This window comes from Balaenoptera ricei, chromosome 4 (assembly GCF_028023285.1).
Source record: "Balaenoptera ricei isolate mBalRic1 chromosome 4, mBalRic1.hap2, whole genome shotgun sequence".
In the NCBI taxonomy this organism is placed as follows: domain Eukaryota; kingdom Metazoa; phylum Chordata; class Mammalia; order Artiodactyla; family Balaenopteridae; genus Balaenoptera; species Balaenoptera ricei.
The window spans coordinates 6,883,404-6,899,084 of record NC_082642.1 but is presented as its reverse complement, the minus strand read 5'-3'; the positions used below and the strand labels follow the sequence as shown (position 1 = coordinate 6,899,084).

The 15,681-nt window shown below is 39.6% G+C and overlaps 2 protein-coding genes across 3 annotated transcripts in view; one reads left to right on the top strand and one right to left on the bottom strand.

Moving 5' to 3' along the window:
* MED12L (mediator complex subunit 12L) overlaps nucleotides 1–1,849 on the top strand; it is a 317,527-nt gene extending 315,678 nt beyond the window's left edge. The window contains exon 45 of the mRNA XM_059921863.1: nucleotides 1,738–1,849. Within this exon, the coding sequence (XP_059777846.1) occupies nucleotides 1,738–1,790 (53 nt within the window). The 3' untranslated portion in view covers nucleotides 1,791–1,849. The remainder of the gene's footprint in view (nucleotides 1–1,737) is intronic.
* Nucleotides 1,850–5,324: 3,475 nt separating this feature from the next.
* Nucleotides 5,325–15,681, bottom strand: part of IGSF10 (immunoglobulin superfamily member 10) — a 42,126-nt gene continuing 31,769 nt past the window's right edge. For both annotated transcript variants that reach the window (XM_059920103.1, XM_059920104.1), the window contains exon 8: nucleotides 5,325–7,755. In XM_059920103.1, coding sequence (XP_059776086.1) covers nucleotides 5,832–7,755 — 1,924 coding nt within the window. In that variant the 3' untranslated portion in view covers nucleotides 5,325–5,831. The remainder of the gene's footprint in view (nucleotides 7,756–15,681) is intronic.

The following is a 15,681-nucleotide window of genomic DNA, read 5'->3' as shown; positions in this document are numbered from 1 at the left end:
CTTGGCTCTAGTCTTAATGTCCTGGCTGGCTGCTGCCCGTGTGCTTCCCTGGGCAGAGGGGGCACCTGTCCTAGACCCTGTGTCTCTCCGAGGGCATAACCAAGGTCTGTTGTTGTTGTTTTCCTTTAAAAATATTTCCCTCAGTTAAATCATGTCAGTCTTTTCCAACAACTGTTCCATCGGTGTGGTCTATTAAACACATGTGTGGTTAAAATTTCACTGTGTTTCATCAGCTCCAGAGTTCACTTTTTTTTTTTAATTTATTTATTTATTTATTTTTGGCTGCACTGGGTCTTCACTGCTGCACGTGGGCTTTCCCTAGCTGCGGCGAGCGGGGGCTACTCTTCGTTGTGGCTCGCGGGCTCTAGGCGCGCAGGCTCAGTAGTTGTGATGCACGGGCTTAGTTGCTCCGCGGCATGTGGGATCTTCCCGGACCGGGGCTCGAACCCGTGTCCCCTGCATTGGCAGGTGGATTCTTAACCACTGTGCCACCAGGGAAGCCCCCAGAGTTCACATTTTTGCACGGCTAAAGAGAGAATATAATTTTAATAAAGGTGGAGACAACATGTTATATTTTAATTTTTTTTTCTAGTGATTGGAGGTATGTACCTACGATTTTTATGGAGTAGCACCTATCTGGGGAGCATACTCTTGGTTCCTATTTCCAAGGGCTCACAGAATGCAGTTTTTGTTTTTGTTTTTTTTTGGGGGGAGGGTTTTGCCGTCATTTCTGGAGCACTTTCTTGGACCCATGACTTTACATGTATTAATTCACTTGATTCCTAAACCACCTCATGTGACAAGGTATCATTGCTATTCCCGTATTACAGACGAGGAAGCAACTAAAGAACAGGGACATTTTCTCATTTGCCCAAGGTTACTCGGCTAGCAGCTGGGACTAAAACTCAGACTATCTCCTTCCAGAGCCCACCTCTTAACCACAACATATATTCTGATGCCTGACATGAGCAGTGATGCCGGCCTCCTTTGTTGAATAAGGGCAACTAAGCTGAGCTGCCCACTGCACAGCTCCAGCCGGCTGCATTTATGCCATAATCCGTGTGAATGGGGCCTTCGGATTTGAATAGTCCCACCAGAGTTGTGCAAGCAGTAGCTATTTCTAAGCCTGTGTCATTTTTTTGAACCTACTCACTGTTCTTTATCTGTCCAGATGTGCATATAGACACATGTGCACATAGACACATGTGCACAGGCACACACTCGCGTCACACACACACAGCCTGTCTCTCCCATGCATACACTCTTGCACGGTTCTCTCTGATGTATCCATGGCCATTTGCAGAAAATTGCCCCTTTCAAGCTACTTCTCTCTCACCTATTATAACGTCAGTGTTAAAGTAGAATCTCTGATGTGCTTTTATAAAGTTTCCAGAACTTTTCATGTTCTATGATACTTACAGTCCTTTTTTATGTTAGTATTGAGATGTTTCTTAGCTCAGGGATACAGACTTTTGACGGGCCAATGACCCTCATCCCAAGGCCTCTTGCTGGCCGTTGTGGGACCCTGACGTAGAGGCGGCCCCTCTGCGGAATGAATTCAGCAGTGGTATTAAGACCTGGGCCGCACAGGTGTCTGGGCTAGTGTTATACTGCCTGACCAGTCAGTCTGCTTTCAGTATCAGCCTCAGGAATAGAGGAACAGTGACAAGAGCGTGCCATCGATCTGTGGCATCATTTTGCATCTGCAATTTTATTGGAGTTTCTTTTTCTCATTAGGTAACCAGCCACAGCAAGGAGTGACTCCCTACGGGCACGCTTCACACTTCTGAGTCTGCAAGAGAACAAAGACATGAAGTTTTTCGTTTGCACTGAAAAATAGAAAATCACATTTAATGCATTAGTCATCTTTAGAAATGTCCCTTTGTTCTTTCATTTCTTTGGCGTTTTCCTATATTTTACGCTATATTTCATACAAAGGTGTTTAAACAAAAAGTAAAGGAAAAGGTGTGGTTTGGTTTTGTTTCATTCAATTTGAAAGTAGGTTTAAAAATGTGGATCATGTGGGCCTAACTCCAGGAAGAGTTTGGTAGCAGACCTTTTGAAATTGGTGCTTTTATTGAATCTCGTAGTTATAGAAAGAATGGATTATGGTGGATTTAAAATATTTATGTATTCATTAATGATGAAGTTTGGTTTTTTTGTTTTTTGGGTTTTTTTTTTTTTGTTTTATGGGGGTTTTTTTGCAAACTGTGCCGGACCAAACTACTGATTTGAAAGGCATGTCAGATCTTGACAGGAGAGCAACCCATTTATTCTGCATTCACCTTTGGTGGCGAGATGGACATTTATTTGCATCACTCTAATTTGAAATGTTTGTAATTTCTTAAGCACTTTATGAACTTTGTTCTTATTTATGTAGGATTTTTCTTTGCTTCTGTTGTGGTCAAAAGGTGCTGAAACAGATTGTTGCTTAGTACTTAAACTTCTTAGACCAAGAACTTAACCCAAGGCTTCTGTGAGAGCCACCCTAAGGTATGTGGAAGCCTGTTAGAAGTAGCTGTACTACTAAATTTGTTTTCAGTGGCGAGATCATTGACCAGAGTCTTTGTGAAGGTACAACATGTAAATTCTAAAGGCCGGAATGAACCACAGTGGAATTGTTCCAATTACTTGCCAGATTTGGCAAAAATGACTCTGTCCAGTTTTGGTTCTCCTGAACCTTATGCCAACTTGAGAAAAAAATCTCGCAGCTGGCCTGAGATTCCACAGTGCTCAAACTTGACATGGTTTCCAGAGAATCTGGCCCCCAAGTCCAGGGGGGCTCTGGTTTTCATAAGAGATGTATTTGCTGTTTATTTTGTATGGTAAGTATTTGCTATTTTGAATTTAAATATTAATGTTGGTGTCTGTCTTGGTTGTGTATTGCATATACTGTATTTATAAATTGGTGCAAAAAGCACAAGTAAAGTAAATTATACATCAAATTTATTATAAAGAAATAGTAACTATTTTAACTTTGTTCAAGTATGTGGTAATTTGCTCCTATTAGAGTAAAAAAATACAGTAAATTATTATCAGTTTGTGTAACTTAAGAGTATTCCATATAATATTTTTTTAGATTTAGATGCATAAAATTTTGAATGTGAAAATTGCAGGGCATTTTAAAACATGTGGGGGATATTTTCCCATGTTCTGTGTTAATTCATTTTCTTTTGCCATATGAATTTACCTGTAACGTAGTCGCGCATACTGTGAATAGATTTGTCTATAATGAGCAAACCATGTAGAACTACTTTTTTTAAATGTAGCTGGTACAACTTTAGTAGATCATTTCCTTTGCAAATCATTATATAAATAATTTATATCTTCCCAGGTGAGTTACTCATTGCAAAGTTTGACTCATGCAAATGACCTCAAATACATGTCCGCTTACTTTGCTGTGGCAGCATCCATGTGAACTGCTTTGTACACTGTGAAACGATTTCGCTCCAGCCCGCTCATTTCGTGTTTACTCTGGGCTGGAAAAGACTTTGCCAAAACATTAAAGACCATTCTTTTCACTAAATTAACATGTTCTATCTGCTTTCAGAAGATGAATCTTGACATTTCAGCTGGTTTTGTATATCAGGGTTTTTTTTTGTTTTTTGTTTTTTTCCCTCTTGAGAGTCATACTTAGAGTTCATGAAGTTATTTTTTCTTCAAAGTAATCTGTCATATAATGACTGCCTTGGCAAAACAACTGAAATGTGAATGTCGTGCCTAGTGAGTACCGGTCATGTTCTGTCCTGATTGTTGTTTTACTTCTTCTCAAGAATTACTGGTGTTTAAAATGCCACTTTTCAGTTTGAACCATATATATTTGTAGCTCAATATTGCAAACAGAAGTAAGACTGTTTCAAGAATGAGTGTTATAATTGCATAGCATTTGTATGCACTTTATATTTTGCAGAAGTTAGTGAAATTAATTTATTAATCATTTTGCACTTGAAAGCTGTGGGGCATAGCTTTTTGTTGTTGTCGTCTCCTTTTTTTTTTTTTTAGGTGGGAAAGCTAAGATATGGTAAGGCCCTATAATTCGACGATTCTACAGAGAGTTGAGGAAAAACCTAGAACTGGTTTTCCCCTGTGTCCTATACAGAGAGAAACTGGAATTTTCAATTCTATTCTTATCATATGTCCTCCCACTTAATCCTCTCTCCTGAGAGTTTTCTTTTTCTTTTTTAGAATATGCATTGATTTGTCTTGAAATGATCACAAAGGAAAGCCCTGTCCTTCGGCAGAACCTGGTAATTTGCTTGGTGAGACAAAGAGGAAATTATCTTAGGATAAGATGGAGACCCCAGTTTCCCTTAAAGAAGACTTTGAAATAGAATGGAGTTGGACATAAGAAGCTCTTAGATACACCTGTTTACACAGTAGGCTTCTTCCTAATAGGGTTACATTTGTCCTCTTTTTTTTAATTCCTCTTGGTCCAGAAGTAGAATGAGATCACTGTTAGAACGAGTATCCCTTGACCGCTTGTGGCCACAGGATACCAACGTCAAAGAAAGAACGTAGGAATCAGGTCACCTCTTTAGGTGGGGCAAGCTGAAAGTTGGTGTGATTAAAACACGATGAAGTGAGTCCCCCCCATCATCTGTCTCAACTGATTGATTGACAGGGGCAAATGTAGTTCTCGGTTTTGTGTGCTGAGATATCTGAGCAAGACCTATGGCATTTTCTTTCTTTTTCATTTATTAAGTCTCCTATAAGTCTTCTTAAATAATAGGCAAATAATTGAATAGATGCTGGAGAAATTACACTGGAAAATCCTAGCCTCTATAGTTAGTTAGAAAAGCTGAATCATATTGTCCCTTAAATTAATTCAGGTTGAATTAAGCATGTAATATAAATAAATTCAGTGAATTACAAAAAGCAACATTTTGTATAGGGTTGATCAAATTTTAACTACAGTGAAACTCCATTATATGTATTTGGTCTAGATTTTCCCGAACATTTCCCTGTCACAAAGGATTATCAATCACCTTATAGAATAAATGCTCATAGAGCAATGATTGATTCCTCCTAAGAAAGTGTTCCTAATAAACAAATAGTTCCAGGCCAGGGGTGCCTGAGCTAGATTTTGAAGTTATAAAGAAGTTTCAGTGTATTTTAAAAACTTTTTAATGGCTTTATTTGGGATAGATGTAATCAACCCCCTTTTCACGTTTTATGATGTGCAGGTGTTAAGTTGCTTTTTTACAAGTGGAAATTCAGCCTGCATTTATTTTTAAATGGTTATTAAAACCTTTTTTTGTATTCCCCATCAATGAAAATTTTCAGTGTGCACAAAATGGTGAATCATAAAACAGTTCAGCGCTTATTTTCTGTGGGTTTTAGTAAAATATTTATAAACTGACCACAGTATTTATACATCAGGATGGCAAATTTACATCGACCGCAAATTTAATCTTTTCCGTTGTGTCTGTCCTCAGCGCCATGCTTGTAACATTGATTAATAGAAGGTGGACACTAGGCAAATGGTAATGAAAGAAAAAAAAAAAAAAGTCCATTCTTTAATGAATTCAGGTACATTAGCCACTTGTTATTTTATGGTCGATCATTTTCTTAATGTTCATTGTTATTTGTTGGCAAAATAAAAGTGCCTTAAGTTAAAAGTTTGTTTTGAGATCCATTATAAAAAAAATCAGTATCAGTTCATAATGCATTTATTTACAAGTCCTTTTTTTTTTGCATGTCTATTATAAATTTAATATTGTAAGTGTATTCAAATTCATTTACATGCCTATGGCTGCCTTTGATTAAACTTCTTCTTCCAAAAAGTAAATTCTGTCCAGATGTTGACTTTGTTCAGGTAGTTTTATTTTCTGTCAGATTACCTGGATGTAAGTTGTTGCATAATCACTTCCAAGTGGATTCTTTGCTGTGCATCTGTATATCCCAGAATCTGAGGTTTGAGGATTCTGAATGACTAGGGTACCTTGTGGGTGAAAACGTTGAATTCCACGTTGAATTCCATGTGTCCTCCCTTTGTGTGCCCCTGAGAACAGGGCGTGGTCAGGCATCTCCCATGTGATTTCTGGCTTGGGGACTCCCAGGGCCACACAGTGGAGCTGAACGGCCACGCCTGTCCTTGTGAGGACGCTCCTGGGTAGGCGATTTGTAATTCGGGGAGGGTAGGCCACAACCATTACTGGAATAGTAATCAGTGCGTGGCCAATACTGTTTTGAGCCTTACAAACGTAGCTTCCTCTGTCATAAGCTGTTGCCTCTTTGATGACTAAGGTGCCGTTTTCATGCAGTATGTATTTTCCACTGGTCTGAGGCCTGTCTATTACATAACCACTTGGCACAGTCCATTTGATACGTGGCTTAGGGCTTCCATCAGAGACACAGCGCAACGACAGAGTGTCTCCACTGATACTGTAAACTGTTCCTCGTGCATAAGTGACAATCACTGGCTTTTGGCCAATTTCTAATACAATTAATTTCTCAATATAGCCAACTTTATTTCTTGCTGCGCACCGATATTTTCCTGCGTCGTCCCGAGTCATTTTAGAAATGATAAAAGAGCCGTTACTTGCTATTAGATACTGAGAATTTTTTGGTCCACTGGGAAACAACTGTGTGCCATTTGGTAAAATCCAGATTATTTCAGGTGGTGGGTTTCCATCAACAGAGCAATTCAATGCTGTGGACTTTCCAAGCTGGGCAACGATTTTTTCATTAAGTGGATTTCTGAACGTCGGTCTTCTCAGCATTTCCAGTACTTCTAACTGTACCACCAGCACACTCTCTCCTCCTTCATTCCGGGCCACACAGGTAAAATTGGCCGCATCTGAAAGCCTCACGTTCCTGATTTCCAAGGTTCCATTTTTATGCACTGTGATTCTGCTTCCGTAGTATGGAACTGTGAGGAAAATATTGTCTGGCATGATCCACATGATTTGAGGCGATGGCGTCCCTTTGGCTCTGCAGTCAAAGTGTTTTTTGGAATGCCTCACTGCCGTGGCTTTAATGATGGTTTTATCTGTATACAGACCATTGATTAATGGAGGTTTGGAGACAACGTCCAGTTTGTACATTTTGGTGTCATCCCCACTGGGATTTCGTGCCACACATACGTACTCTCCAGAATCGAGCAGTTTCACTCTGTTGACGGACAAAGACCCATTGGCATGAAATGTGTACCTGTCCTTAGAGAATGAAATCATGTCATTGGAAGGCAGCAACCAAAATATTTTTGGCTTGGGTTCCCCAGTGACCTCACAGTCAAGGACGGCTGTGTCTCCAGCCTTGACTCTCGTGTTGGTCTTGTAACCCTGCCGGATCCGTGGGGCGGCTGTTATGACTGTTAGGTGGACTTTCATTTCATCCTTCCCTAGAGTGTTCTGGGCATGGCACGTGTAATCTCCTTCCTCTGCCATCCCAACTCTGTTGAAGTATAAGGTTCCGTTGTCGAAGAGGGTGACCCTCCTGGCGCTGGGGCCACTGTCGTCGGCCTGCATGGCGTTATTTATCATCGTCCCATCAGGCAGACTCCAGGATATCTCGGGCACTGGTGAGCCGGAAGCCATGCAATCGACTTGGAAGTCTTTCCCGTGAAACACTTGCTTTTTAAAATGTTGCTTGTGGTCAATTTTGGCAGGTTTCCGTCTTAGGCTGACGTGCATCAGGGTCAGATCGTCCCCCATCTTGTTTCTTGCCACACACAAGTAGTCCCCACCGTCTTTTTCTGTTACTGATCCAACAAACAGGGATCCATTTGGGTAGACATGGATGCGGCTGCCCATTCTGAGGAAAGAAGAGACTGATTGAGTATGCAGGTATTAGCAAGGGGTGGGAGACTTATTTACACAGGATTAGCTTTATGGACATTTTCTTAAACTGTTGGAATGGAATTAAAATCAGTACTGGCTTCTTTACTGTCTTTTAAGCTATTCTGAAAGATGAAATTAGCTGAACAGATATGATTTAGTGCAGACAAACAGTATGTCTTAGATGGACTTCAAATGAATCTCCTTTGCATTTCAATTAAAAAGAATTTTAATGGTGACGAGAATATTAGAAATACCAGTTTCCTAGACCCATGACTGTCTTGACCACTTTACACATCAAATGATCATTTTGTGGTATACGTCAGTAAAGAAGAACTTTCATACAAATTTACTTGCTCAGAAAAGATACCAGGTTTTCCTTTTTAAAGAGATATTAGTAATCAGTTATTTGGTTAGAAAATGAGTTTTCTTTTTTTTATAAAGAGAGAAAATGCCAAGGTAAGACACATTAGAAGCTTACTAAAGCATCTGTCTTTGCAGGCAGCTGTACCGTGACTCTGGTCTCTGTATTATATTGAACTTCATGAAGACCATTTTTCTCTCTGAAGCCACTACACAGCCTGCTATTACCACATTGAACCATCAGGTGGCAGATCTTTCCTGGTAAAACTATATCTAGTTTTTCAAAAAGACCGGTGGAAACTGAGTAACTGCTAAAAACGCAATCAAAAACACCCATAGGTGGAAATCTCCGTACATGTTTTTCTCCTAGTTTTTTGGCAACATGATCTAAGCAGGTGGGTGAAACGAGAGAGAAAAGTGTGGATGACCTTTCATAACATAACTGCTAAGCAAGTCAAACAGCCTCAAGTCATTTTTTACCTTCAAGAAAACATACTGTAAGTAGGAAGAGTATTTGTTGTAGGACAACTTACAAGTGCTGATATTCTTTTTTTTTTTTTTTTTCCTCAAGCCTGGAAAGAACTTGTCTTGCATATAAACCAAAGGAAGGTCATCATAATGGATGCACTTAATAAAAGGAATGGAAACTACAAGGGTCTTTGCATTTATTTTGTAATCTTTAGGTAGTTCCCCACTATACAGCCAAAAAAATGATACTTAGACAGATGTAGTAACTTGCCCTTTTCACCATGCTACACTGCCACCTGCTATCATTCTTTCCTAATGCTTTCTAAGAGCTCTGTTTCTCAAACTCGGGTGCACATTAAAATCATTTGTATAAAATAGTGCTGTTGCCTGGGTCCCACCTCCAGAATTTCTGACTTAATTGGTGTGGAGTGTGACCTTGGCCTCAGGACTCAGTTTTCCAAATGACTCTCATGTGCAGCAAAGTCTGAGAACCACTGCTCTAAATCTTGGTATTTAATGCAGTTCCCTCATCACCTGCATCAGAATTACATGGGGTCTAATTTAAGATGCATATTTCCCGGTTTCACTGTTCAGAGATTCTGATCCAATAGATCTAGCCAGGGATCCGGGAACCCACTGTTTGACAAACTTCCCAGGTGACTCTATGAACATTAAAGTTTGCCAAACAGTCTCAAATTTGAGTGTGCACTATAATCACCTGGACAGCTTTTAAGAACACAGATTGGGTGTCAAAACACAGAATCGGATTCAAGTTCTCAGACGATGTTAATGCTCTTGGTAGGGGGACAACCCTTTGAAAACCAATGACTCAAAATGACCTTTCCTCACCCCAAAATCTGATGCATCAGGAAGTTGTAATATATAAAAAGAGAACTGTAACTGTTTCCTTTCATAAACTGATATTTTTAAGGGAAAATTTACTTTTGAAAGTGGAAGTTTTCCCTGAGTAAAAGAAAGGGAATTCTTTATGAAAATTAATGCACAGCCAAGCATCTGCTGTCTTTTAGAGCAGTGTTTCTTGGACCTTACTGTGCATGTGATTCACCTGGGGATCTTTTTAAAATGCAGATTCTGATTCTGCCCATCTGGGATGGGGCCTGAGTTTCTGTTCTTGTAACAAGTCCCCAGGTCATGAGAAACAAGGTTCCAAAGAAGAGGAAACACAATTCTGTCCTGAAACATAGGTCACATAAGTCACATTTAAAGTCATGGAGGTAGACCAGTAGTGCTCTAAAAGTCTGAGATGGTTAAAAAAAAATTCAGAAAAGGCAACTGTGCAGCTGACAACTAGGCTTTAAAAAAGTAAAAAGTTTTGCTTATTTTGTTGATGGTGGAATAGACTTGGATGAGCATAGCTATGATGAAAATTTTCGTTTTTAGAATCTAAAATAAATTCAGACTTACAGAGCCAAGAAGTGGCACCAGGAAGGACTTTTTTTTTTCTTTTTTTAACAGCAGAAGTGCCCTTTTAATTTCTTGACATCTAAAGCATCCAAGTAAAGAGTATTCTTGCCTTTCTGAGTGGGTTAGTTGCAGAATAATCACTGAAGTGTTCAGTTAGCAAACAAGTTGTAGTTCATTATAAAAGCAAAGAATGACAGTACCTCTAGTGGACCTGTGATAGCATCTGTGATCTTACACACTCTGTTGCCTCTTCCAAAATATGAACAATCTTTCTGTGTTCCATAAGTGCTTTCCCAAAACAAAATATAAACAGCCTACCTAATATCTTTGCTATTAAACTCTGAAAGATTTGTTGGACTACCTAGGTCGAGATTTATTGGTCAAGATTTATTCTGAGGTGCTAATGTGTTTTAGACATTCCTTTGGATTAACTTTTTAAGACATTCCCTTACATTTTTTCACACCTCTTTCATTCTTAAAAATTGACCTAATGCCCAGTAAACATTTTAGACATTTTTTTTACAACCTAAAATTTGAAATTTATCTGTTATTCCCATCACAAGTGTAATGCCTTCTACACTTCTTGCATTGGTTTCTGCATGGGTAGTGAAATTGTATTCAGAATTACACAGAATAATGAGCAGTCTCTGGGTAAATGAGAATCACCCTCAAGTGCTGCAGGGTGATTGATTAAATAGACATGCCGATATTATAATATTATATACAAAAACTGGTAAGCTATTGAAAATATTTGATGCTACAAATGGGTATACGTATAGTAGATAACAAGCATAAACAATAGTAGATAACAAGCATAAACATGGGACTTGTGAAGTTTACATTTCATAACAGCATTTTTAAATTTAAAATCTAAATTCAATTTAAGATTTAGGTAATTTTCATGACTTATTTGAAAAGCTTGAAAATTAACATTTACTTTGGAGTTAAAGATCACTAGTTAAATTCCTTAACTATATCCGTTACCAACTTATAGTTTGACACTAGAAAAAAATCTATTCTTTTAAGTATAAACTCATGTATAATTTCTCTTGCATGGATATTTTCTACTAATAAATAAACATGGAGGCGGAGTCAAGATGGCAGCGTGGGAAGATGCAGAGTTAGCGTTTCCCCACAACTATGGCACCTACCGGCCACTGGTAGGGGACTCTGACGCCCAAGGAGACGGGAGGAACCCCAAAGTGAACCGGCAGGATGTAGGGGGACTGAACAGGGAGGTGAAGTGGAGGCCAGACAGGATCAGCGACCCTGAGGCCGGGGAGATCAGGAGAGGCAGGTGGGAGGGGCCACCCCAGACTGGAGGAGCAGAGGGGGTTTGCCCCACCCACTCAGGCACAGGGAGCATGCTGAGCTCCCAGGCTGACTCCCTGCCCTCCAAACCCCGCTCCAGTCCACGTGGATCCTTAGGGGCATAGGAGGGAGGCTGGGGAGATCAGGAGAGGCAGGTGGGAGGGGCCATCCCAGACCGGAGGAGCAGAGGGCGATTGCCGCACCCACTCGGGCACAGGGAGCATGCTGAGCTCCCAGGCCGACCCCCTGCCCTCCAAACCCCGCTCCAGGCCATGTGGGTCCTTAGGGGCATAGGAGGGAGGCTGGGGAGTTCAGGAGAGGCAGGTGGGAAGGGCCCTCTGGGAGGAGCGGGAGAGGAGCAGAGGGCGTTTGAGCCCAGAAAGCCTGCTGGGCTCCCAGGTGAGGTCCCCTGCCCTCTGAGAGCAGGTGTGGGGGGCACGCCTGGGCCCCTTCTGTTCCTTGAGCCTAAGCCCCACCCCCCCACAGCCCCCAGGGCCTTTTCCAGCCCTGTCAGTGGTCCTGAGCATTGGCCCCGCCCACCACCCAAACCTCACCCTTGCTTAGACCCTGCCCTCCACAGCCAAGGCCTTTTCCAGCCTTTTTTCCCCCCCCTCTTCTTTTTTACTATTGTGGTACTGTTGTACCTTCTGGTTGTTGATTCATCTATATTTTTATTTTTATATTCCTAACATATCTGTTAGTTTCCTAATCTAATTTTTTACTTTGTTACTGTGGTTTTTTTTTTTTTTTTGCTGCCCCAGGCAGCTTACAGGATCTTGGTTCATGAGCCCATGGGTGGGCCAAAGCTCCTGCAGTGGGAGCGCTGAGTCCGAACCACTGGACTAACAGAGAACCTCAGACCCCAGGGAATATTCATCCGAGTGAGGTCCCACAGAGTTTCTCATCTCAGCACCAAGATCCAGCTCTACACAGTAGCCTACAAAGCCCAGTGTTGGAAGCCTCAGGCCAAACAACCAGTAAGAGATGAACACAATCCCACTCATAAAAAAAAAAAATGAGATGGCCAAAAAATATGTCACAGATGAAGGAGCAAAGCAAAAACCTACAAGACCAAATAAATGAAGAGGAAATGGGCAATCTACCTGAAAAAGAATTCACAGTAATGATAGTAAAGATGATCCAGAATTTCAGAAATAGAAATGGAGGCACAGATTGAGAAAATACAAGAAATGTTTAACAAAGATCTAGAAGAACTAAAGAATAAACAGAGATGAACAATGTAATAACTGAAATGAAAAATACACTAGAAGGAATCGATAACAGAATAACTGAGGCAGAAGAACGAATAAGTGAGCTGGAAAACAAAATAGTGGAAATAATTGCTGAGGAGCAGAATAAAGAAAGAATGAAAACAATTGAAGACAATCTCAGAGACTTCTGGGACAACACAAAATGCACCAACATTCGAATTATAGGGGTCCCAGAAGAAGAAGAGGAAAAGAAAGAGCCTGAGAAAACACTTGAAGAGATTATAGTTGAAAACTTCCCTAACATGGGAAAGGAAATAGTCACCCAAGTCCAGGAAGCACAGAGTATCCCATACAGGATAAACCCTAGGAAAAACACACCAAGACACATATTAATCAAACTAACAAAAATTAAAAGAAAAAATATTAAAAACAGCAAGGGAAAAACCAACCATAACATACAAAGGAATCCCCATAAGGTTATCAGCTGATTTTTCAGCAGAAACTCTGCAGGCCAGTAGGGAGTAGCAGGATGTACATAAAGTGGTGAAAGAGAAAAACCTACAATCAAGATTACTCTACCCAGCAAAGATCTCATTCAGATTCGATGGAGAAGTCAAAAGCTTTTCAGACAAGCAAAAGCTAAGAGAATTCAGCACCATGAAACCAGCTTTACAACAAATGCTAAAGAAACTTCTTTAAGCGGGAAACACAAGACAAGAAAAAGACCCACAAAAACAAACCCAAAACAATTAAGAAAATGGTAATAGGAACATACATATCAATAATAACCTTGAATGTAAATGGATTAATTGCCCCAACCAAAAGACTGAGACTGGCTGAATGGATACAAAAACAAGAACCATCTATATGCTGTCTACAAGAGACCCACATCAGACCACTTCAGGGACACATACAGACTGCAAGTGAAGGGATGGAATAAGATATTCCATGCAAATGGAAATCAAAAGAAAGCTGGAGTAACAATACTTGTATCAGATAAAATAGACTTTAAAATAAAGACTGTTACAAGAGATAAGGAGGGACACTACATAATGATCAAAGGATCAATCCAAGAAGAAGATATAACAATTATAAATGTTTATGCACCCAACATAGGAGCACCTCAATACATAAGGCAAATGCTAACAGCCATAAAAGGGGAAATCGACAGTAACACAATAATAATAGGGGACTTTGACACCCCATTTACACCAGTGGACAGATCATCCAAACAGAAAATAAATAAGGAAACACAAGCTTTAAATGACACAAGAGACCAGATAGGTCTAATTGATATTTATAGAACATTCCACCCAAAAGTGGCAGAATACACTTTCTTCTCAAGTGCACATGGAACATTCTCCAGGATAGATCACATCTTGGGTCACAAATCAAGCCTTGGAAAATTTAAGAAAATTGAAATTGTATCAAGCATCTTTTCTGACCACAATGCTATGAGATTAGAAATCAATTACAGGAAAAAAACATAAAAAACACAAACACATGGAGGCTAAACAATACGTTACTAAGTAACCAAGAGATCACTGAAGAAATCAAAGAGCAAATCAAAAAATACCTGGAGACAAATGACAATGAAAACACGATGATCCAAAACCTATGGGATGCAGCAAAAGCAGTTCTAAGAGGGAAGTTTATAGCTATACAGGCCTACCTCAAGAAACAAGAAAAATCTCAAATAAATCTAACCTTACGCCTAAAGGAACTAGAGAAAGAAGAACAAACACAACTGAAAGTTAGCAGAAGGAAAGAAATCATAAAGAGCAGAGCAGAAATAAATGAAATAGAAACAAAGAAAACAATAGCAAAGATCAATAAAACTAAAGCTGGTTCTTTGAGAAGATAAACAAAATTGATAAACCCTTAGCCAGACTCATCAAGAAAAAAAGGAAGAGGACACAAATCAATAAAATTGGAAATGAAAAAGGAGAAATCACAACTAACACTGCAGAAATACAAAGAATTATAAGAGACTACTACAAACAATGATATGCCAATCAAATGGACAACCACGAAGAAATGGACAAATTCTTGGAAAGGTACAATTTTCCAAGACTGAACCAGGAAGAATTAGAAAATATAAACAGACCTATCACAAGTAATGAAATTGAAACTGTGATTTAAAATCTTCCAACAAACAAAAGTCCAGGACCAGATGGCTTCACAGGCCAATTCTGTCAAACATATAGAGAAGGGCTAACACCGATCCTTCTCAAACTCTTCCAAAATATTGCAGAGGGAGAAACACTCCCAAATTCATTCTACGAAGCCACCGTCACCCTGACACCAAAACCAGAGAAAGATATCACAACAAAAGAAAACTACAGGCCAATATCACTGATGAACATAAGTGCAAAAATCCTGAACAAAATGCTAGCAAACAGAATCCAACAGCACAATAAAAGGATCATACCCCATGATCAAGTGGGATTTATCCCAGGGATGCAAGAATTCTTCAATATACGCAAATTAATCAATGTGATACACCACATTAACCAATTAAGGGATAAAAACCATATGATCATCTCAATAGATGCAGAAAAAGCTTTTGAAAAAATTCAACACCCATTTATGATAAAAACTCTCCGGAAAATGGGCATAGAGGGAACCTACCTCAACATAATAAAGGCCATATATGACAAACCCACAGCAAGCATCATACTCAATGGTGAAAAACTGAAAGCATCTCCACTAGGATCAGGAACAAGACAAGGATGTCCACTCTCGCCATTCTTATTCAACATAGTTTTGGAAGTCCTGGCCACAGCGATCAGAGAAGAAAAAGAAATAAAAGGAATACAAATTGGAAAAGAAGAAGTAAATCTGTCACTGTTTTCTGATGACATGATACTATGCATAGAAAATCCTAAAGATGCCACCAGAAAACTACCAGAGCTAATCAATGAATTTGGTAAAAGTAACGGTACAAAATTAATGCACAGAAATCTCTGGCATTCCTATACACCAGCAACGAAAAATCAGAAAGAGAAATTAAGCAAACACTCCCATTTACCATTGCAACAAAAAGAATAAAATACCTAGGAATAAACCTGCCTAAGGAGGCAAAAGACTTGTACTCAGAAAACTATAAAACACTGATGAAAGAA